Source organism: Rana temporaria, chromosome 8 (assembly GCF_905171775.1).
Source record: "Rana temporaria chromosome 8, aRanTem1.1, whole genome shotgun sequence".
NCBI lineage: Eukaryota > Metazoa > Chordata > Amphibia > Anura > Ranidae > Rana > Rana temporaria.
In genome coordinates, this window is record NC_053496.1 from 189,175,075 (window position 1) to 189,198,154 (window position 23,080).

A 23,080-nucleotide genomic window follows, 5' to 3' on the forward strand; every position below is an offset into this window, starting at 1 on the left:
GCAGCAAAACGGCTCTTTGAGTTCTGGGAAACCAGGAATGGACTCCGGACACGGACTCCAGGAAAACAAACCTTTTATTTCACCAGGGAAAGGAGCGACTCACGCCAGGATGCCAAGTGGCCTCTTCTAGGCGTTTACAACATATAGATTTCCTCTTGTATAGACATTCCTTGGAACTTCGTAAAACATCGAAAAGCTTGTTAGCGAGTGACGTCTGCGGCTTCTCAGTTATCTGTCTAATTTATCATCTACTAAGCTGTAGACATGTGCACTGACCCAACATTTCTTTGTTTTCCTTTCATTTGTTTCTTCGTTTTTCGGGTCATTAGTTATGATCGACATTCATTAATTTCGAATAAATTTGAAAATCCGGAAATTCGAAAATCAGAAATAATAACAAATTATCGGTATCGGAATTTTCTTTCAAATTTTGCTGTTAGTGAACGTAATGAATATGAATTTTATCCGAAGTTACGAATTACCAGAAATAACGAATGCCGCATCTAAACAAATGGAACGTAATGAATTAATAATAATAACAAAACATTTCTCTTTGTTTCTGTTATAAAATTTTGTAAATGAGTACGTTTTCTCCTTCACTGATGGGCACTGATGAGGCGGCACCAATGAGATGGCACTGGTGGGCACTGACAATGGGCACTGATATGCAGCGATGATGGGCACTCATAGGTGGCACTGATAGGCAACACTGATGGGCACTGAAAGGCTGCACTGATGGGTATATATGAGTGGCACTGATATGCATCAATGATGGCACTGGCAGGCATTGCTAATGGGCACTGATTGGCATATCCCAGGTGATCCAGGGTAGCTTACCTGGTGGGCATCCTTTGTAGGCAGCCTGGGTGGGGGGGCTGCACTGATAAACAATCAGCACAGACCCCCCTGTCAGGAGAGCAGCCGATTGGCTCTCCTCTACTCTCGACTGTCAGATGCGAATGAGGAGAAGTCAATAAACGGCTCTTCCTGTTTACGCTGTGATTGGACACAGCTGATCATGTGGTAAAGAGCCTTCATCAGAGCCTCTTTATCGAGATCGGTGTTGCAGTGTGTCAGACTGATACACCACAACAGAGATCGCCGGGCTGTGTGCACCGCAGGGCATGCGTTTGCGGCTTATCCTGCTGGACATCACATAATGGGCAGTCAGGATAACTGAACCACTTTCCGGCCGTCATTTTGCTATAGGCCGGGTGGGAAGTGGTTAAAAGCCTTCGTAGGTCATCGGGTTAGAGGTAATCCTGAATAATGGGTCTAGAGTGCAGTGGTCAGGAGTATATCATATACAGGGGTCAGGAGTATGTCATATACAGTGGTCAGGAGTATATCATATACAGAGGTCAGGAGTCTATCATATACAGGGGTCAGGAGTATATCATATACAGTGGTCAGGAGTATATCATATACAGAGGTCAGGAGTATATCATATACAGTGGTCAGGAGTATATCATATACAGTGGTCAGGAGTATATCATATACAGGGGTCAGGAGTATGTCATATACAGTGGTCAGGAGTATATCATATACAGAGGTCAGGAGTATATCATATACAGAGGTCAGGAGTCTATCATATACAGGGGTCAGGAGTATATCATATACAGTGGTCAGGAGTATATCATATACAGGGGTCAGGAGTATATCATATACAGTGGTCAGGAGTATATCATATACAGTGATCAGGAGTATATCATATACAGGGGTCAGGAGTATATCATATACAGAGGTCAGGAGTATATCATATACAGTGGTCAGGAGTATATCATATACAGGGGTCAGGAGTATATCATATACAGTGGTCAGGAGTATATCATATACAGGGGTCAGGAGTATATCATATACAGAGGTCAGGAGTATATCATATACAGTGGTCAGGAGTATATCATATACAGTGATCAGGAGTATATCATATACAGAGGTCAGGAGTATATCATATACAGGGGTCAGGAGTATATCATATACAGGGGTCAGGAGTATATCATATACAGGGGTCAGGAGTATATCATATACAGGGGTCAGGAGTATATCATATACAGTGGTCAGGAGTATATCATATACAGTGGTCAGGAGTATATCATATACAGAGGTCAGGAGTATATCATATACAGAGGTCAGGAGTATATCATATACAGAGATCAGGAGTATATCATATACAGAGGTCAGGAGTATATCATATATAGGGGTCAGGAGTATATCATATACAGGGGTCAGGGTCTTCTACCAACATCTCCTCCACCATCCCGCTGTATTTGTTGTCTCACCATGTTTCCAATGATGGAGATCCAGAGACTGACCGGAGTCTTCTTCTCCATGTCACCAGACCACCTCTTCCTCTACTATTGGGGTGCTGGGCCTTTCTATGACTACTCAGGACCCCCAACCTCTTCTATAGGATTTCAATCCCATTTACTAAGAAGCTGAAGAAGATGTCCATGGTGTAGATGAGGGTCACATATAGTATGAGCAGCATCACCCTTCACTCTGTCACCAAGACCTAGTCTGGCAATGCCCAGAATGATACCAATTAGTCTCTGACCAATCTCACGGTTTGGATGGAATTTCTCCTTATATCAGTGGTCAGTGTAGTGGTCCCTTACATTGGTGACCAATGGGAGAAGGACCCTCCTATATGTCATCAGTGGGAAGACTGCCCCCCTTACAGATCATTGATGTCAGTTGTTACTGAGAGACAGAAATTGTCCATTGCTCAAGGAACCCCTAGAACCCTTTGGAGGAACCCTGGCTGAGAAAGGCTGGACTAGGCAGTAATATATTTCTCTCCCCCTTGGTGGGAGTGGAGATGACCCATCTATAAGGATATACAATACATACACACACAGCACAAGGACGTGGTCACACTACGAGACGTTTCTCTGGGCTGCAGTTCCTCTGAGCTTCACAAGGTGGTGATCTTCTCACTTCTACCATAGAGACAGGAAAACTCTATGGAAGACAGGAAGTGATGTCAGGAACAAACAGGAAGTTCCAGGTGAGAGGTGAGTCGGGAGGAAGTAGAGAGGAGACATTGTTGGAATCGGCTGTAGAGGAGGTAATAAGATCATGGCCCAGATTCACAAAAGAGATACGATGGAGTATCTCAGATACACCATCGTATCTCGGATTTTTACTGGTCCTATCTATGCGCCTGGTTCATAGAATCAGATACGCATAGATAGGGCTGAGATCCGACAGTGTCACACTGTGTTACACTGTCGGATCTTTTTTTTTTATTTAAAAATGGCGCCGGGGGCGTTCCCGCTGATTTACACTGAATAATATGTAAATCAGCGAGATACGCGAAATTCACGAACGTACGCGGACCCGACGCTGTGTTCTTACGTCGTTTCCGTAGCGCGGTACCCGTCGTATACTTACCCCTGCTAAAAGCAGGGGTAAGTATTGTTAAGTATGGCCGTCGTTCCCGCGTCGATTTTGAAATTTCCTACGTCGTTTGCGTACGCCGATTCACGAACACGCGCGTCGCAAGTCCCGCTCACGTCGCAACCACTGACTTCCTATTGACGTCAGTGGGAGCAATGCACGCCGGGAAATTCCCCGGACGACGCATGCGTATTTAAATCGGCGCGGGAGCGCGCCTGATTTAAATATGACACTCCCCTAGCCGCGGAATTTGAATTCCGCTGGGGGAGTTAGGATCCGCCGTCGCAAGTTTGGAGGTAAGTGTGTTGTGAATTTGACACTTTCCTCACAAACTTGCGAGGGCGGATCTTAAAACACATAGGTTACACGGATCTAAAGATCCGCTAACCTTTGTGAATCTGGCCCCATATTTTCTATTTACACCCAGTAACCCCCGTCATGTCCGTCCTCTTCCTCCATAGTCACTGTGACGTCTTTTATCTCCAGCAGATGATAATACACACATATACCCCCCAACTGTCCCTGATTTGGAGGGACTGTCCCTCATTCACAACAAAGTCCCTCTTTCCTCCTCATGTGTCCCTCATGTTGGTCTGATCTATATACATGGATATAAAATGCACTATTTATCTATCAAAAAGTCTTTCCCGGTGCTAAACCTTCCATCCAATTTCTACATTGTTAACCAATTTTTTAAATGTTTCTCCATTAACCACTTAAGCCCCGGACCATTTTGCAGCTAAATGCCCAGGCCAGGTTTTGCGATTCGGGACTGCGTCGCTTTAACAGACAATTGCGCGGTCGTGCGACGTGGCTCCCAAACAAAATTGGCGTCCTTTTTTCCCCCACAAAAAGAGCTTTCTTTTGGTGGTATTTGATCACCTCTGCGGTTTTTATTTTTTGCGCTATAAACAAAAATAGAGCGACAATTTTTAAAAAAATGCAATATTTTTTACTTTTTGCTATAATAAAAATCCCCCAAAAACATATATAAAAAAAAAATGTTCCTCAGTTTAGGCCGATACGTATTCTTCTACCTATTTTTGGTAAAAAAAGATCGCAATAAGCGTTTATCGATTGGTTTGCGCAAAATTTATAGCGTTTACAAAATAGGGGATAGTTTTATTGCATTTTTATAAAAATAAATTTTTTTTACTACTATTGGCGGCGATCATCGATTTTTTTCGTGACTGCGACATTATGGCGGACACTTCGGACAATTTTGACACATTTTTGGGACCATTGTCATTTTCACAGCAAAAAATGCATTTAAATTGCATTGTTTATTGTGAAAATGACAGTTGCAGTTTGGGAGTTAAACACAGGGGGCGCTGTAGGAGTTAGGGATCACTGTGTTTGTTTTTACAACTGTAGGGGGGTGTGGCTGTAGGATGGACGTCATCGATCGAGTCTCCCTAATAAAAGGGATCACTCGATCGATACGCCGCCACAGTGAAGCACGGGGAAGCCGTGTTTACATACGGCTCTCCCCGTTCTTCAGCTCCGGGGAGCGATCGCGACTAGAAACGAATAGCCGTGCCGTCGTCCCGGATCGCTCCCCGAGGGATCCCGCACGCAGCGGAGGGGGTCCCGATCGGACCCCCCACCCGCTAGAAGGCAAGGACGTATATATACGCCCTTCTGCCTGTCCGTGCCATTGTGCGGACGTATATAGTCGTGCGGCGGGCGTTAAGTGGTTAAGGGGTGTGTCCTATGCCTACATACTTTTGCTAATAGAAGTCCCTCATTCCCATCTCAGGAAGTTGGGAGGTATGTACACATATATAGTGTGGAGTCGTACATTAACCCCTTCAGGGTCAGAACATTCCCCCACTTACGGGGCCGGAGCATTCTCTTAATTTCGGAAATGTGTTTTTTTTTTTTCCAATCTAATTCAGCTTTTCCGTTTATACTAACAGATTATACAATAATACGGGATGGGGGTTTTATTAAGAGGTGTATTTATAATTAGGGATGCTCCGAAATGTAATCGGCCGAAACATATCATCCCAAAATGGTGTTTTCAGCATATTGCCGAAAGAAAAAAAAGTGCAGATAATTGCACATACGCGGTGGCCGTGCCTCCGGGGGTCCGCCCATTGCGGGGTGTCATCCTGAAGGCTCAAGGTCCTGACCTCCCCTCCTTCCTCCTCTCCTTGCAGAGTGGTGATCTTCCTGTGTCAGGGAGTTGAATTTCCCGGGCCGCAGTAACAAAGTCCCGCCTCCTGTGATAGACGGCACACTGATCCAATCCCGGGACATTGAATCAGTGTGACGTGGTCACTGGAGGCGGGACATTGTTTTTTTTTAAAGATATTTTTATTGGATTTAAGACAAACCAACAAACAGAAAGAAACACAAAAAACAACAACAATCCCACCAGACAATCTGGTCATAAACAGTAGGCAATATGCTCAAACATAGACAAATAAACAGATATCAGTGCAAAGATATAAAGTAGGCGCAATGGTAAAAGGTTCAGGTATATTTCCAGGGCATAGATCCCTGGGGCACGGCCCATCAATGGCCAATCAAGAGTAGTACAATCAGTGCTGGGAGAGGGTTAGCGGACTAGCCAACCATCTACCCCAAATATTGTGGAAGGTTTTGTTCCATTTCTGGAGTTCAAAAGTAAGTTTATACAGTGGGATAGAATCATTAATACGTTTTACCCAGAGGGACCTCAGAGAGGTCTGTGCGCCCTTCCAGGACAGTAAAATAGCTTTTCTAACATAGAAGTAGAGTATACGGAGCAGTCTCTTGGCATGTGATGATAGGTGTAATTTGCCAAAATAGGCAGTTCTTGGGGTGGATTATGTTTGGGAGGCCTAGCGCCGATGAGATGAAAGCACCCACTTCCTCCCAGAAGTCCCGGAACTACTGGGCATGACCAGAAGCAGTGTAAGAAATCGGCCTCCTGGCCACAGCCGAGGGCAGGAGACCCATCCTGTGTAACCTAGCCGGAGTGGAGTGAGGTGGGTTTGATGAAAAATGTTGACCCATATGATGCGATCCGGGGAGCAATAACTGAAGTTTTATACGTATCACTAAATTCTGACCAGTCCTCGTCTACCAGGGAGAGGTCCAGAGAAGTCCACTTTACCTGAGCTTTGTGATACCTGGGGTTAAAGTCAGTCATTAGGGCTGCATAGTAGGTGGAGACAAGTTTAGTGGGCAGGTCAGTGGGATTGTCCGGGGAGCCAAACTGGGCACGGATAGCGCGCCTGAGCTGGTAATAATAAAATAGGTACGATCTTGGTAGATCAAAGTCTAAACGTAGCTGAGAAAAAGATTTAAAGCCCTGAGCGTTGTACAGGTGGCATAAATATTTAACCCCCTTGGAGTACCAGCGATTGGGATCAGGAAGGGAGTACAGTTCCTGCAGATTAGGGTGAAACCACAGGGGGTTGTTGGGAGATTTCAGCCAGGTGTGTTTGGATACTTTTGTGACAATATAGAGGAAAGGGAAGTGGCAAGTAGAGAGGTGTCGGGGCGATCAGGGACCCGGCCTCTGTAGATAATATTATGTAGGGTTTCCAGGGAAGATGCGATGGCCCCCTCCGTGGAGGTACAGGCATTGGCCGGAACTGGGCACAGCCAATCATGGATGAGCACCAGCTGGGATGCCAACGAATATAGGAAGAAGTTAGGAAATGCCAAGCCCGCCAAGTGCACTGGTAACCGTAGTGTTTCAAGTGCTACCTTGGGGGAGCCAGAGGCGGGACATTGTTACTGCGGCCCAGGCAATTCAAATCCAGCTCCATGACACAGGGAGATCGCCGCTCTGATCCGGGCACAGGCAGGCTGCATCTGACAGGCACTGGTAGGCTGCATCCCACAGGCACTGGCGAGGCTGCATCTTATGGGCACAGGTAGGCTGCACTGGCGAGGCTGCATTGATCTCTTGTATCATGTCTGCTAGAGGTACACCGAATCGAAATGTTGTAATACTATTAGCAGTGTGTTTAAGTAAGAGATTGCAGACATGATACAAAGGTGGTTAGAGGCTGAGGACATGATACAGGAGATGGTCAGAGACTGAGGACATGATACAAGAGATGGTCAGAGACTGAGGACATGATACAGGAGATGGTCAGAGACTGAGGACATGATACAGGAGATGGTCAGAGACTGAGGACATGATACAGGAGATGGTCAGAGACTGCAGACATGATACAAAGGTGGTTAGAGGCTGAGGACATGACACAGAAGATGGTCAGAGACTGTGCGGACATGATACAGGAGATGGTCAGAGACTGTGCAGACATGACACAGGAGATGGTCAGAGACTGTACAGACATGATACAGGAGATGGTCAGAGACTGTGCAGACATGATACAGGAGATGGTCAGAGACTGTACAGACATGATACAGGAGATGGTCAGAGACTGTGCAGACATGATACAGGAGATGGCCAAAGACAATGCAGACATTCACCTGTGTCCAGTCCTAGGCACACCACCCCTGTCATCTCTGGTCTCCTCCCGGCATCTTCATGCCCCTCTGAGCACTCGCTGCATACACAGTACAGAGTGCCAGGCACACACGGTGGGTGAGAAGGGAGATGTTGGCAGCACCTTCATTGGATACAGGGCTGCAAAGCCCTGTTGTGATGTAACATCTGATTGGCAGAGTGTGTGGTGGGCGGGGCAGTGAGTGAAAGGGGAGCTTGGGGGAAGGCAGTTCTTGTTAGGACATTCGGCCCCGGAATTTCCTACGGCCATTCCGGCCCGGGGTCATCAACCAGGGGACATTTTCTCCCACACATATGGTAGGCAAATTTGGTGGCCACAAGACCCCTGTAGGTGACCACCTAACTTGCCTAATTAGAGAGCCGCCTCTGTACAGTACATACACACACAGCACAAGGCCGTGTTCAGACTATGGTGTCCTTTTATGAAAGTGAGATCATCGGCGATCCCGATTCTCACCGCTGATCTCAGGTCATACACAGTTCATGAAGCTGAGGTAATCAGCGGAGAACATGTTCTCTCCACCGATTATCTCAGCACAGTGAGAATCTGTAACTGACTGTCACAGAAACGGAAAGCAGTTTATGAAGGTGCGATCTCAGCACCTCACTGGCGATCTGTGACAGAATTCTCACTTTCTGATTCACCATCTCAGAGGTGGAGAATCCGAGAGAGAAGCCGAAGCTGGCTGAGTATTGTGGAGGAAGAAGGAAGTCTTTTGTCTTCCATGCTTCACACACAAGCAGCTATACAGTCAGATCCCATCTTCCCCCCAATACACCCCCCAAAATGAGCAGCTTAGGAATTTATAGTGTATTATATATATACATCATCATATAGCATATATATATGTGTGTGTGTGTTTATTTCTATGTGTATATATATATATATATATATTAGTCTACCTGCATTAAAATGCTATTAACCACTTAAAGCCCGCCGCACGACTATTTACGTCCGCAAAATGGCACGGACAGGCAGATGGGCGTATATATACTTCCCTGCCTTCTAGCGGGCGGCTTACCTCGGGGAGCGATCCGGGACGAGGGCGCGGCTATTTGTTTATAGCCGCTCTGTCGCGATCGCTCCCCGGAGCTGAAGAACGGGGAGAGCCGTATGTAAACACGGCTTCCCCGTGCTTCACTGTGGCGGCGCATCGATCGTGTCATCCCCTTTATAGGGGAGACTCGATCGATGACGTCAGTCCTACAGCCACACCCCCCTACTGTTGTAAACACACACTAGGTGAAGCTTAATACGTTCAGCGCCCCCTGTGGTTAACTCCCAAACTGCAACTGTCATTTTCACAATAAAGAATGAAATTTAAATGCATTTTTTGCTGTGAAAATGACAACGGTCCCAAAAATGTGTAAAAATTGTCCGAAGTGTCCGCCATAATGTCGCAGTCACGAAAAAAAACGCTGATCGCCGCCATTACTAGTAAAAAAAAAAAAAAATTATAAAAATGCAATAAAAATATCCCCTATTTTGTAAACGCTATAAATTTTGCGCAAGCCAATCCATAAACGCTTATTGCGATTTTTTTTACCAAAAATAGGTAGAAGAATACGTATCGGCCTAAACTGAGGGAAAAAAAATGTTATATATGTTTTTGGGGGATATTTATTATAGCAAAAAGTAAAAAATATTGCATTTTTTTAAAAATTGTCGCTCTATTTTTGTTTATAGCGGAAAAAATAAAAACCGCAGAGGTGATCAAATACCACCAAAAGAAAGCTCTATTTGTGGGGAAAAAAGGACGCCAATTTTGTTTGGGAGCCACGTCGCACGACCGCGCAATTGTCTGTTACAGCGACGCAGTGCCGAATCGCAAAACCTGGCCTGGGCATTTAGCTGCCTAAAGGTTCGGGGCTTAAGTGGTTAAAGTCATTTTTATATAATTTTTGATTTATTAGTAAAAAAAAAATTGTAAACCCTAAAATATGGTTTTACCCATGGACTGTTCTATTACAGTTATACGGGGTTTATATTTGTATACTTTATTAAAATGTAATGATTATAAATGTATTTTTCATTGATATGAATGGTGTATAGCTGCATTACATATGTGGGATTCCATTCATTTCCTATACACCATTCACATGTAAATAGGCACATGTATGAGCTTTAAATATTGATAAAAACAATGGGCCAGATCCACAAAAGAGATACGCCGACTTAACTCGATTTTTCTAATTTTACACGGCGTGTATCTTTGCGCCCGATCCTCAAAACGAGAAGCGCCTGAAATTCCGGCTTTTCCGTCCTACCTAAAAAAATTACACCGGCGCATTCTCGTGCGCAAATTACGCTAGGCACGCCGCTTTATTTGATAGGCAAAGATGCAAATGAGGGAGATAGGGCGATCCACAGAATTAAGTGTGTGCGCCGTAGATTACGCCCTGTGCGCACCTGATAGTTTCCTGGTGGGAATTTACACTTTATAAAAGCAGCCCTAATTTTACACATGCCGTCTGAATGTCTGCTGAAGCAACACCATTCAGGAAGAGCTCAGCACACACACGTTCAGGACTAAAATCTCTCTGCCAAAATGCCAGGACCATCAATGATACTAGCTGCATTAGTGTCTATAGAGGCACAAAGAAGGAGGAGGAGGAGGGCACAGGAGAGGGTATACCGCCCACGCCAAGATTTGTTTGGCATGCCTGCTTCTGAAGTATTCCGCAACTACAGATTTACCCGTGAGGCCATCCTGGAATTAACAACAATACTTCAGGATGATCTTACCAGCCCAACCCAACGCTCCCATGCACTGCAGCCACTCGCCAAAGTACTGGCAACTTTGCATTTTCTTGCCACTGGCTCATTCCAACGCACAAGTGGAGGCGTGGCTGGGATGGCACAATCCTCCATCAGCAGGTGTGTGCACCAAGTGGTCCCTGCAATCCTGCGGCGCATGGGAAATCAGTTTCAAAAACCCACCCAGGAGGATCAGCGTTTAAAGACCATGACAGACTTTTATCACATTGCCAGATTTCCACGCACCATCGGGGCCATTGATTGTACCCATGTGGCACTACAACCACCCCATGATACTGAGCACATGTTCCGGAATCGTAAAGGCTGGCATTCCATCAATGTGCAAGTGATCGTAGATGCCCATGGCCTCATCTGGCACGTCTGTGCTAAATTTCCGGGATCCTGCCATGATAGTTATATTTACCGGCAGACCCAGATCTCAAGAGATTTGGACCAGAACATGTATGGAGACAGCTGGCTGATTGGTGAGTGACGTGTGTCAGGTATGTCCCCCCCATGATGCTGACATCACAAGGGGCACATGCATGACTAATATCCTCCTGTCTTTTCCCTTACAGGTGACTCAGGATATGCCTTGGGACCTCATCTAATGACCCCATTCAGGAACCCCCAAACCCCAGGAGAGCAACGCTACAACCAGGCGCACATACGAACCCGGGGAGTGGTTGAACGGACCTTTGGGCTTATGAAGTCCCGCTTCAGATGCCTGGATAAGTCTGGGGGTACCCTGCTGTATTCCCCTGACTTTGTGTGCCAAATAATTGGGGCATGTTGTATACTCCACAACTTTGCCCTCAGAAGGGGACTGCATATTGACTTATGTGATGATCTGACCCCTGACCCAGGCAATACTCCCCCAACCAACTCTACCCGGTCTGCTGAGGGCACAGCAGCCAGGAGACGCCTTGCAGAAGGCATTTTTTCCCAGTAAACGTACATGATTAATGTCACAATAAGAATGTATCTTTTCCCTGTAAATGCACATCAATAAAGTCACAATGATAATGCATGAATGCACACCACTGTGGTTCCTAGCACAGACACATCACATGCACATCCAATTGGATTAGATCCAAGTCCCCCCCCCCCCTTTGGGACTTGGGAGCAGTAACGCCACGCCACGGCTCCAATTATGTCACTGTGCATTCATACACCATTCAGGAACCTGGGATTGCACTTCTCCCTGGTCCTGGGGATCCCTTCTCCACCAAAACTGAGGGTGACACCCTTAATTTCTCAGGAATGCCACCCCCCCACATTCACACATCATTCACACACATAAATCAAATCATAAGTACAGAAGACCAAATTAAATAATAAAAAAAAAAAATGCATAAACAAAAAAACAAAAGTATCCCAGCAAATTAATTAGCGGCGGCGATTGCTACGCCTTGGCTGGGCAGGGGCACGGCCACGGCCACGCCGTCGCGGAGGATGTCCATTGGGGGGGGGTTGAGCTGGGGAAGGAGGAGCCTCCTGGGGGGGTTGAGCTGGGGAAGGAGGAGCCTCCTGGGGGGGGTGAGCTGGGGAAGGAGGAGCCTCCTGGGGGGGGTGAGCTGGGGAAGGAGGAGCCGCCCCTGCTGGCCTGCCCTCCATGGCCCCTGCAATGCGAGTGAGACAGGCAGTGAGGGCAGCCGCATTGGCCTGGCCAGACCTTGTATTGTCCTGCACAGCCTGGGTCAGGGCACTCAGCTCATGGGCCACGCGCGTTGTGGCGGTCTGTATGTCGTTCAAACATGTAATGACCGCCGTTGAGTTGGTGGCCACATCACCGAGTGCCTCCATCATTTCACCCTGGCTGTGCTCCATCTGCGTAAGTTTTTCCAAGAGTGCGGGTCTGCCGGGCATTGTCCTTCACCACACTGGCCGACAGACGCTCGCCCACAGCCACGGTCTCCTGGGTTGGCCCCCTGGCTGCCGCTGAGTCTTGCGGGCCTGGAGGAGGGGAGAGAGTGACCCTGGTGACTGGAGGCCTGTTGGGGGAGAAGTGGGAGGGGCTACCCCTGATGGTGGCCTGACTGGTGCCAGCCTCAAGGGTAGTCTCAGGGGAAGACTCAAAGGTCATCATATCAGTGGCCAGGAGGACTTCCCGGCCAATCTGCATATTTTCCTCCTCCTCCCCCTCATCATCCTCCTCCCACTCATCCTCCTCCCCCTCAACCTCCTCCCCCTCAATCTCCTCATGAGTGGAGGTTTGGCCAATCCCCTCCCCTGGGGAATCCTGCCCTTCTTGGGACTCATCATCAGCCTGTCTTGGGGGTGGTGCTGCAGCCTGGCCCGATGGGCCTGCAACCTCCTGGCCTCCAACCTCCTGGCGTGTAACCTCCTGGCCATCTGTGGAGGACACAAAACAATCACATGTTTGAGGAACCACACACTTGGCACATCTTCCCTTCCCCCACCCACACATGCTAATCAACAGAGAATAAACAAAAAATTCCTCCTCCGTCAGTCTGACTGGGCAGGGTCCCCCTCCTCCAGTGCCCCTGGTATGGGCGTCGATCCTTGCCATCTTATTCCGGACGACGCTTCTCAGATCATTTATTTTTTTCTGTATGCCAGCGGGGGTCCTGGTCTCCCCCCCCCCCCCGCCGCATTGATCTGGTCGGTGATTTTTTTTATAAGCTGCCTCCTCCTGGCCGGGGTGGTGTTCTGGCTCTCAGGGCCATGCAGAAATCGCCCATATTTCACAATGCCCCGAGCAAGAATTTGCTTCTCTCCCAGGGTGAAATTAAGCTTCCTGCGTTTGGGGGGCATCACATACACCACCCAGCAACAACAAACACACCCGACAAACAATCTACAATACACACCCAAAAACCTGACAAAAATATATACCACAAAAAACTAACCCAAATCTAAACACACAAGGACACAGCTAATAGTAATTCAAAAACAAACACGCACCAACAAACAAACAAAAAACAATCAGCAAAAACAATAACAAACAAATTAAATAAAGACACTTCTCAAAAACAAACAACAACTAGACTCTCCAACTCCTCAAACACTTTTCTCACAAACACAACTTACCAACACACAAACAAACAGAGCAGAAGCAAATTGCTCATGGAAGGGGAACAATGGGATATACTTTTGCAAGGGAAGTGTGTGTGTGTGGTGCTTTTTACACACAGGGCGATCCTCAAACTAAGTACACTTGGCCTTTTACCTATCTCACTGATTGCGCCGAGACCAGTTCTGCACATGCCCAGTGAGGTCCCGATTCGTGCGCGCATGCGCAGTACGGCCGGCGCCTCATTTGCATGGGGTCACGGCTCATTACAATGAAGCACGCCCACTTCCTTCCCACTTGCAAAAACCCCGCCTTACGCCTCTGAATTTAAGTTACGCTGGCGCAAATTTAGACGCAAATGCGCTGTGGATACGGCACTTACGACACCAACTTAGGGCAACGTAACTTAAATGACATAAGTTAGGACAAACTAAATTTGCACCTCTGGCTGAGGATCTGGCCCAATGTTTTTTAATAATTAGGTTAATGTATATTGTTTGGTGGGAATGTAACTTTATTATGTTATTAATATGTGGTGTATAATGTGTGCTGATTCGTGTTCAACTTTTTCTGTATTTTTCACTTCCTCGTACTGTAATCCCGCTACATCACGCCAGATTACAGTGAGAGAAGCAGTTCTCAGGAGTTTCCAGCCGTTTGTAGATCGCTCCTCATCTCAACATGAGAATCGATCTACAAAGCTTCATAAACAGGCACTCAGAGGAGAGCGATCTCCCCTGAGAATGCCTGAGAACTGAATAGCGGTATTTTACCGCAACTTTCATAAAAGGACACCTATGAGACGTTTCTCTGGGCTGCAGTTCCTCTGATCTCCACAAGATGGTGATCTCACTTCTACCATAGAGAGAAGAAGTCTCTATGAAAGACAGGAAGTGATGTCAGGGACAGACAGGAAGTTCCGGGTGAGAGGTGAGTCGGGAGAGAGTAGTGAGGAGACATCGCTGGAATCGGCAGCAGAGGAGGTAATAAGATCTTATCCTCTATTTACACCCAGTAACCCCCGTCATGTCCGTCCTCTTCCTCCATAGTCACTGTGACGTCTTTTATCTCCAGCAGATGATGATACACACATATATAGTGTGGAAACCTAGATTAACCCCTTCAGGGTCAGAACATTCCCCCACTTACAGGGCCGGAACATTCTCTTCATTTCAGTTTATACTAACGGATTATACGAGAATACGGGTTGGGGGTTTTAGTCAGAGGTGGACTTATGATACATGTGTTTGATTTTATAATCTTTATGGAGGAGGAAATAACTATTCCTGATGTCTGTGAAGGTTCAACACAAGGGGTGTGTCTGGATGATGACTTTATCTTTGTAAGTATCAGGTGATGTCACTGTCTATTTCCCTATGTAGGAGTATTTAGAAGGACACAAGGATCTCTACAAGGACGTCATGATGGACAATCAGCCGCCCCTCACATCACCGGGTAAGAGGAGACTTTATTGTAAAGGAGAGAGCAGTACGGAGGCTCCACCTAGATCCCCCATCATCTGATAAACACATAGAAACAATGTATTCAGTCAGTGTGTGTGTTTCCTACAGATGGATCCAGTAATGGGAACCCACCAGAGAGATGTCCCCGTCCTCTGTATTCCCGGGATTCCACACAGGAAGGTCACACCATCCCCCACCATCATCAGGTAGATGAGGAACAATCACTGATAGTATCATTAGGATCTGTACATTATCTGCATTGTTACCATTGATGTCATTTTTATTCTATATTCAGAGTGGAAACCTGAGAGATCCTAAAGTTGAGGTTAAAGAAGAGATAAAGGAGGAGGATGATGAGGATGGGGTGATGAAGGAAGAACACACCATCCCCCACCATCATCAGGTAGATGAGGAACTATTATTGGTGGTTATGATTTATACACAAACATGTTTATTATAATGAATGTTTTATTATATATTCAGAGTGGAAACCTCGGGGATGATAATATTGATATTAAAGAAGAGTATAAAGAGGAGGATGAGGAGTATGGAGTGATGGAGGAGTTTTCAGAAGGACACAAGGATATGATGGAGCCACCTAATACCAGGAACCCACCAGAGAGATGTCCCCGTCCTCTGTATTCCCGGGATTCCACACAGGAAGGTCACACCATCCCCCACTGTTACAAGGTCGGTGGGGCGTAGCATCTAGAACATGGACTGGTGGAGATGATGTGTGGATTTTGTATGTAAGTTTATATCTTACAGATGATATTCTCTCTCATTCTCTTGGTTTAGAGTGGAGATCCAATCGATATAGAATTTGAGGTGAAATCAGAAGAAGAAGAGACGTATGTGAGGGATGATCAGCAGTCTATGGAGGAGGATGGAATAACGGGGACATTTATAGAGGAGGACACTCCTACAGAGATCAGCACAGGTGGGTCATTAACACTAAATCCATTCCTCCACCCATACTGCTCACTGATTGGTCCAGAGTAGGGCCGGGACTGGGTGATATCAGCCTGTAATCCCCTGGTCACTTTCCTGAGCTGTGTTCCCCGTCCTGTATTCCTGTATTTCTCTTGGATAATCTTCCTTCTCTGTGCTGCAGACACAATTTATGTCTCTAGACTGGATTTATGGAGATTCTGGGGTTCAGCTGGCAGCAAAATGTTGATTTTCACCATAGGGTTTGCTTGACCTAGACACCTGGGGTATGTACCTTGGGTCTTCTGCCCCATGCCCGGGTCTAGTGAGATCTCTGACAGAACAATTCTCCCGGGGTTACTTGCTCTGTTATTTGCTGGCTGTGCCGGGTGGAGGGATATGTCTGTATAGTCTCAGACCCAAGTCACTGAGTGCAGTCTCAGGAGATGGGAGGCAGCGGTGTGGGATCTCTGCAACTTCTCTCCAGTAATCATTTCATCCACCACTGATTACTGAATACCAATATCATGAGTCCTGACCCCTGCACTATATACTCTATGTTGTACATTACATACTCCTGACCCCTGCACTATATACTCTATGTTGTACATTACATACTCCTGACCCCTCCACTATATACTCTATGTTGTACATTACATACTCCTGACCCCTGCACTATATACTCTGTGTTGTACATTACATACTCCTGACCCCTGCACTATATACTCTGTTGTACATTACATACTCCTGACCCTCGTCCTATAATCCCCTCATCACTGTCACTCCTATAAAAGACAGTTCTCGTTGTTTCCTCACTCTCTGACTAAGGTCCATGAATAAAGAAATGATCTGGTAGGAGATCAGAGGACCCATTTACTAGTTACCTTGAGGGGGGAATTGTAAGATCCTCAGAGACAAAGCTGCCTGATGTGGGCGGAGTCCTGTGTTAGGGGAACCAATCAGCTCATGTCTAGTAATAATCTTTGTATTTCTATTTTAGTAGATGGACGGGAGATGAGGAAAACCTCAGAGGATTGTCTCACTTTGTCTCCAGACTGTAAAGTAGAAGATGAGGACATCACACAGTATAGTCCAGGAGAAAACCCGACTACCTCAAATGTCCATCCGGCACCACACAGTGTAGATGGACCATCGTATTCCTCTTATCCTGAGGAACCTCAGACTGTGCGGGACGGTGCCGGACCATCGTATTCCTCTTATCCTGAGGAACCTCAGACTGTGCGGGATGGTGCCGGACCATCGTATTCCTCTTATCCTGAGGAACCTCAGACTGTGCGGGACGGTGCCGGACCATCGTATTCCTCTTATCCTGAGGAACCTCAGACTGTGCGGGACGGTGCCGGACCATCGTATTCCTCTTATCCTGAGGAACCTCAGACTGTGCGGGACGGTGCCGGACCATCGTATTCCTCTTATCCTGAGGAACCTCAGATTGTGCGGGATGGTGCCAGACCATCGTATTCCTCTTATCGTGAGGAACCTCAGACTGTGCGGGACGGTGCCGGACCATCGTATTCCTCTTGTCCTGAGGAACCTCAGACTGTGCGGGATGGTGCCGGACCATCGTATTCCTCTTATCCTGAGGAACCTCAGACTGTGAGGGACGGTGCTGTCTTTCTAATACATAAGAGGTTTCCCTGTCCTGAGTGCGGAAAATGTTTTTCTAAGAAGGTCAATCTTTCCACACATCAGAGATCTCACACGGGGGAGAAGCCTTTTTCCTGTTCTGAGTGTGGAAAATGTTTTTCAGAGAAGTCCACTCTTTCCAAACATCAGAGATCTCACACGGGGGAGAAGCCTTTTTCCTGTTCTGAGTGCGGAAAATGTTTTTCAGATAAGTCCCGTCTTTCCACACATCAGAGATCACACACGGGGGAGATGCCTTTTTCCTGTTCTGAGTGTGGGAAATGTTTTTCAGTAAAGTCCACTCTTTCCAAACATCAGAGATCTCACACGGGGGAGAAGCCTTTTTCCTGTCCTGAGTGTGGGAAATGTTTTTCAGAGAAGTCCCATCTTTACACACATCAGAGATCTCACACGGGGGAGAAGCCTTTTTCCTGTCCTGAGTGCGGGAAATGTTTTTCACAGAAGTCCTATCTTTCCACACATCAGAGATCTCACACGGGGGAGAAGCCTTTTTCCTGTCCTGAGTGTGGGAAATGTTTTTCACAGAAGTCCTATCTTTCCACACATCAGAGAATACACACGGGGGAGAAGCCTTTTTCCTGTTCTGAGTGTGGGAAATGTTTTTCAGATAAGTCCCGTCTTTCCACACATCAGAGAATACACACGGGGGCGAAGCCTTTTTCCTGTTCTGAGTGTGGAAAATGTTTTTCAGAGATGTCCCATCTTTCCACACATCAGAGAATACACACGGGGGAGAAGCCTTTTTCCTGTCCTGATTGCGGGAAATGTTTTTCACAGAAGGCCAGTCTTTGCAGACATCAGAGATCTCACACGGGGGAGTGGCCTTTTTCCTGTTCTGAGTGCGGAAAATGTTTTTCAGATAAATCCTGTCTTTCCACACATCAGAGATCACACACGGGGGAGAAGCCTTTTTCCTGTTCTGAGTGCGGAAAATGTTTTTCACAGAAGTCCGATCTTTCCACACATCAGAGATCACACACGGGGGAGAAGCCTTTTTCCTGTTCTGAGTGTGGAAAATGTTTTTCAGATAAGTCCAGTCTTTCCAAACATCAGAAAATACACAGGGGGGAGAAGCCTTTTTCCTGTTCTGAGTGTGGGAAATGTTTTTCAGTGAAGTCCAAGCTTTCCACACATAAGAGATCTCACACGGGGGAGAAGCCTTTTTCCTGTTCTGAGTGTGGAAAATGTTTTTCAGAGAAGTCCAGTCTTTCCACACATCAGAGAATACACACGGGGGAGAAGCCTTTTTCCTGTCCTGAGTGCGGGAAATGTTTTTTGCAGAAGGCCAATTATTCCAGACATCAGAGATCTCACACGGGGGCAGTGGCGGCCCGTCCATAGGGGGCGCCCGGGCGCCACTCCCCCTCCTGTAGGCACAAAAAGAAAAATGTTTTTTTTAAATTGCCCCTTTAAGAAAAAAAAATATGTCCTTTAACAAAGTCAACTTAGGCGCCGGACACCAGTGCCCTGGGAAGCGCCGCGTCAAAGCAATCACGAGATTGCAGACATGGCGCTTCATTTGCGGGCTTTTTACCCGCCTTGCGGCGCATTGCAAAGCGCCGATTAGCTTCCCGTGCGTCCCTGGATCCACTATGGGCGCTGGGAGCATTGCTATAGCCGTTACTTCCGGGTTTCATCTTACATACGCAAAGCGGAAGTGACGTCACGTGGGCAGCTCTGTTCTTTGCACGGCCCGAGCGGAGCTGCGAAGAAGGTAAGAGAAGAGCTGGCCACCACCATGCCTCGTGTACTATGCACTATGCAGATATCTGGATCCAAATCATCCCAGAACACTGTGTGGAGCCAGGAAATCCCCAGCTACTGTATAACACCAGTGGGGGGAGGAACCAAAATCTTTCTGCCGGGTTCCCGGGGACACAGTTTGCAGTGCACTGAGGTGCTGTGTTATGGGAAGAGAATAGAGATGGATGACCAAGGCTGCCCGAGGTGTAAGACCACCAAATATCGCAACCCCTCCCTGAAACTGCTGGTGGATGTGTGCGGACATACTCTGTAAGTGCAGACAGGATACTTTTACTGAGAGCACTGTCATCCATGCTGTGTGCACAGGGGCCCCTGTCATCCATGCTGTGTACACAGGGGCCCCTGTCATCCATGCTGTGCTGTGTGCACAGGGGCCCCTGTCATCCGTGCTGTGTGCACAGGGGCCCCTGTCATCCGTGCTGTGTGCACAGGGGCCCCTGTCATCCATGCTATGCTGTGTACACAGGGGCCCCTGACATCCATGCTGTGCTGTGTATACAGGGGCCCCTGTCATCCATGCTGTGCTGTGTGCACAGGGGCCCCTGTCATCCATGCTGTGCTGTGTACACAGGGGCCCCTGTCATCCATGCTGTGCTGTGTTCCCCGGGGGTCCCTGTCATCCATGCTGTGCTGTGTACACAGGGGCCCCTGACATCCATGCTGTGCTGTGTACACAGGGGCCCCTGTCATCCATGCTGTGCTGTGTTCCCCGGGGGTCCCTGACATCCATGCTGTGCTGTGTATACAGGGGCCCCTGTCATCCATGCTGTGCTGTGTGCACAGGGGCCCCTGACATCCATGCTGTGCTGTTTACACAGGGGCCCCTGTCATCCATGCTGTGCTGTGTTCCCCGGGGGCCCCTGGCATTTAAAAAAAAACATTTTTTAAAGGTGTACTTTTTCTTTACTCACTTACTGCGAATCGCTGGCTAGCTTTTTTCGTTTGTTTGTGCCCCCCCCCCCAAAAAAAAAATTTGAGCACCAGCCACCACTGCACGGGGGAGAAGTCGTATTCCTGTCCTGAGTGAGGGAATTGTTCCTCACTGAAGTCCTGTCTTCCTGTACATCAGGGGTCCCACACAACCCTCGAGGTGTATTAGTGAGTGCGGGAAATGTCTTGTATGTGAATGTTGCTGGACATGTGGGGAAGAAGCACACCCTGATATACACCTCAGATATACTCCATGGCTGATCTTCATCATGTAAGAAACACTTCATAAGGAGATCAGAGATCACCAAAGACATGGATGAAGTGTTGTACCGTGTTGGCCATTGATAGCAGGAGAAAAATAAAAATGGAGTCATTCCCTCTCATTGGCTGAGGACATTTTGTGGTGGAAGATTTCACAGACATTTAGGGATCTATTATAAAACAAATTGTAGAATGAATGTGACACGCGTTCCTCCAATCATGACAAATATTGGATCATCGGCTCCATCTAGCGGCAAAAATCTGCCCCTGTGGTTTTAATACCGACCATTGACGTAAAACAGAAAATACCACATTTGGCCATTAGATTGCGCTAAGTAGCATAGAAATTATCTCCATCTAGTGGCCAAATGCAATCATTTCCGTTGTAAATGAATGGAAACCATTCGACCAGCACAGCAAATATCCTAATAACATTCATCTTTCCCCCATTCACACAGAAGGAATGTACATGGACTTTCCCCGGGGGAATTGCTATGCACATCTTTTATGAATAGACCCCTAAATGTCAGGAGACGTTTATATAAAGATGGGAAGTATGGAGCAGATAAATGAATAGACCTCCTAGCAATGTTATTACCAGGCTGCAGCTAGGGGGAGCTCTAATGTGTGAGCACAGCAGAGTGATCCCATCTAGCTCACATTAACCCTTTCACCGTCAGATGTTTTTGCATTATTTTGGGCCTGAAGATTAGATAAAACCCCCAAATATATATTATCTGATAGCAGAGGCCCTGGAGAATAAAATGGTGGTGATTGTTAAGGTGTTCCTCGTACACAGATTTCCCCTTAATATCCGGGTTTATTTTCTCCTTTTCCCCCATTTTCTATGGTGTGATCATTTCTACAAGACTTTGTTATAATAATGTAACACGTTGTGTATTGTATTGTATTGTATTGTATGACTTTGCCTCCACATTCCAGACAAGTCATTTTCCTGACCAATCGCATTTCTACCTTTTTACTATTTCCTGATTCTATGACTGTAATCTGTTTAAAAGTAAAATTATAATAAAAAAATGTATTGAAGAGAAAAAAAGTTGTGTGTGTCGGTGGTGTAAGGCTTGCTAGAGTTCCCCCATAATATTAATGCATTGTAAGGCTTTCTAGAGTTACCCCATAATAGCAATGCATTGTAAGGCTTGCTAGAGTTCCCCCATAATATCAATGCATTGTAAGGCTTGCTAGAGTTCCCCCATAATATCAATACATTGTAAGGCTTGCTAGAGTTCCCCCATAATATCAATGCATTGTAAGGCTTGCTAGAGTTCCCCCATAATATCAATGCTTGTAGAGATGTATCCTTTAAACCAGAACCGTTGGGATTAATTACACAGAAGCTAGAAACAGCCTTGCAATATGTTATTGTGTACGTGCAATAGAACAAAAACATCTTGCATAACAAGATAGGGCATGCGGTAGAACAAGTCTTAGCTGGTTACACGCTCAGGAATGTTGTATAATTGTGACGTACTGTATTACTTGTATAAACTAATTACTTTACTACGATTGACTGAACCAAGGGCGTTCCTTTTCTTGTATGTTTTGAATAAGTGCAGTGCCCACAAGGAATAAAATTGTAGTTTTTGATTCACCATATCCCTGCGTGTGTCTTGACTAACCGATGCATCAGAGAGTCTCCATACATCCAGAAGTCCTGAAGCCCGGCTCCAGTTGAACCACCAACCTCACAGGTGAAATGAGAAGAATTGCTGGTGGTGTTGTCACCTGTCACAGCCGTCACACCTGGTTTCCCGGCCAATGCACCAGATAAATGTTGCAGCAAAACGGCTCTTTGAGTTCTGGGAAACCAGGAAAGGACTCCGGACACGGACTCCAGGAAAACAAACCTTTTATTTCACCAGGGAAAGGAGCGACTCACGCCAGGATGCCAAGTGGCCTCTTCTAGGCGTTTACAACATATAGATTTCCTCTTGTATAGACATTCCTTGGAACTTCGTAAAACATCGAAAAGCTTGTTAGCGAGTGACATCTGCGGCTTCTCAGTTATCTGTCTAATTTATCATCTACTAAGCTGTAGACATGTGCACTGACCAAACATTTCTTTGTTTTCCTTTCATTTCATTTGTTTCTTGTTTTTCGGGTCATTAGTTATGATCGACATTCATTCATTTGAATAAATTTGAGAATCCAGAAATTCAAAATCCGAAATAATAACTAACAAATTATCAGAATTTCCTTTTCAAATTTAGCTGTTAGTGAACGTAATGAATATGAATTTATCCGAAGTTACGAGTTACCCGAAATAATGAATGCCGCATCTAAACGAATGGAACGTAATGAATAATAATAATAACAAAACATTTCTGTTTGTTTCTGCACAACAGAGATCGCCGGGATGTGCGCCCCGTAGGGCA

General features: G+C 46.5%; 2 protein-coding genes across 2 annotated transcripts in view; one reads left to right on the forward strand and one right to left on the reverse strand.

Moving 5' to 3' along the window:
• The window catches only part of LOC120909737, an 857,992-nt gene that overhangs the window by 674,118 nt on the left and 160,794 nt on the right, over nt 1-23,080 (reverse strand). The gene's annotated exons all lie outside the window — the stretch shown is intronic.
• LOC120909738 (zinc finger protein 850-like) overlaps nt 1-23,080 on the forward strand; it is a 100,847-nt gene that overhangs the window by 28,187 nt on the left and 49,580 nt on the right. The window contains exon 5 of the mRNA XM_040321465.1: nt 17,714-18,981. Within this exon, the coding sequence (XP_040177399.1) occupies nt 17,714-18,981 (1,268 nt within the window). The remainder of the gene's footprint in view (nt 1-17,713; nt 18,982-23,080) is intronic.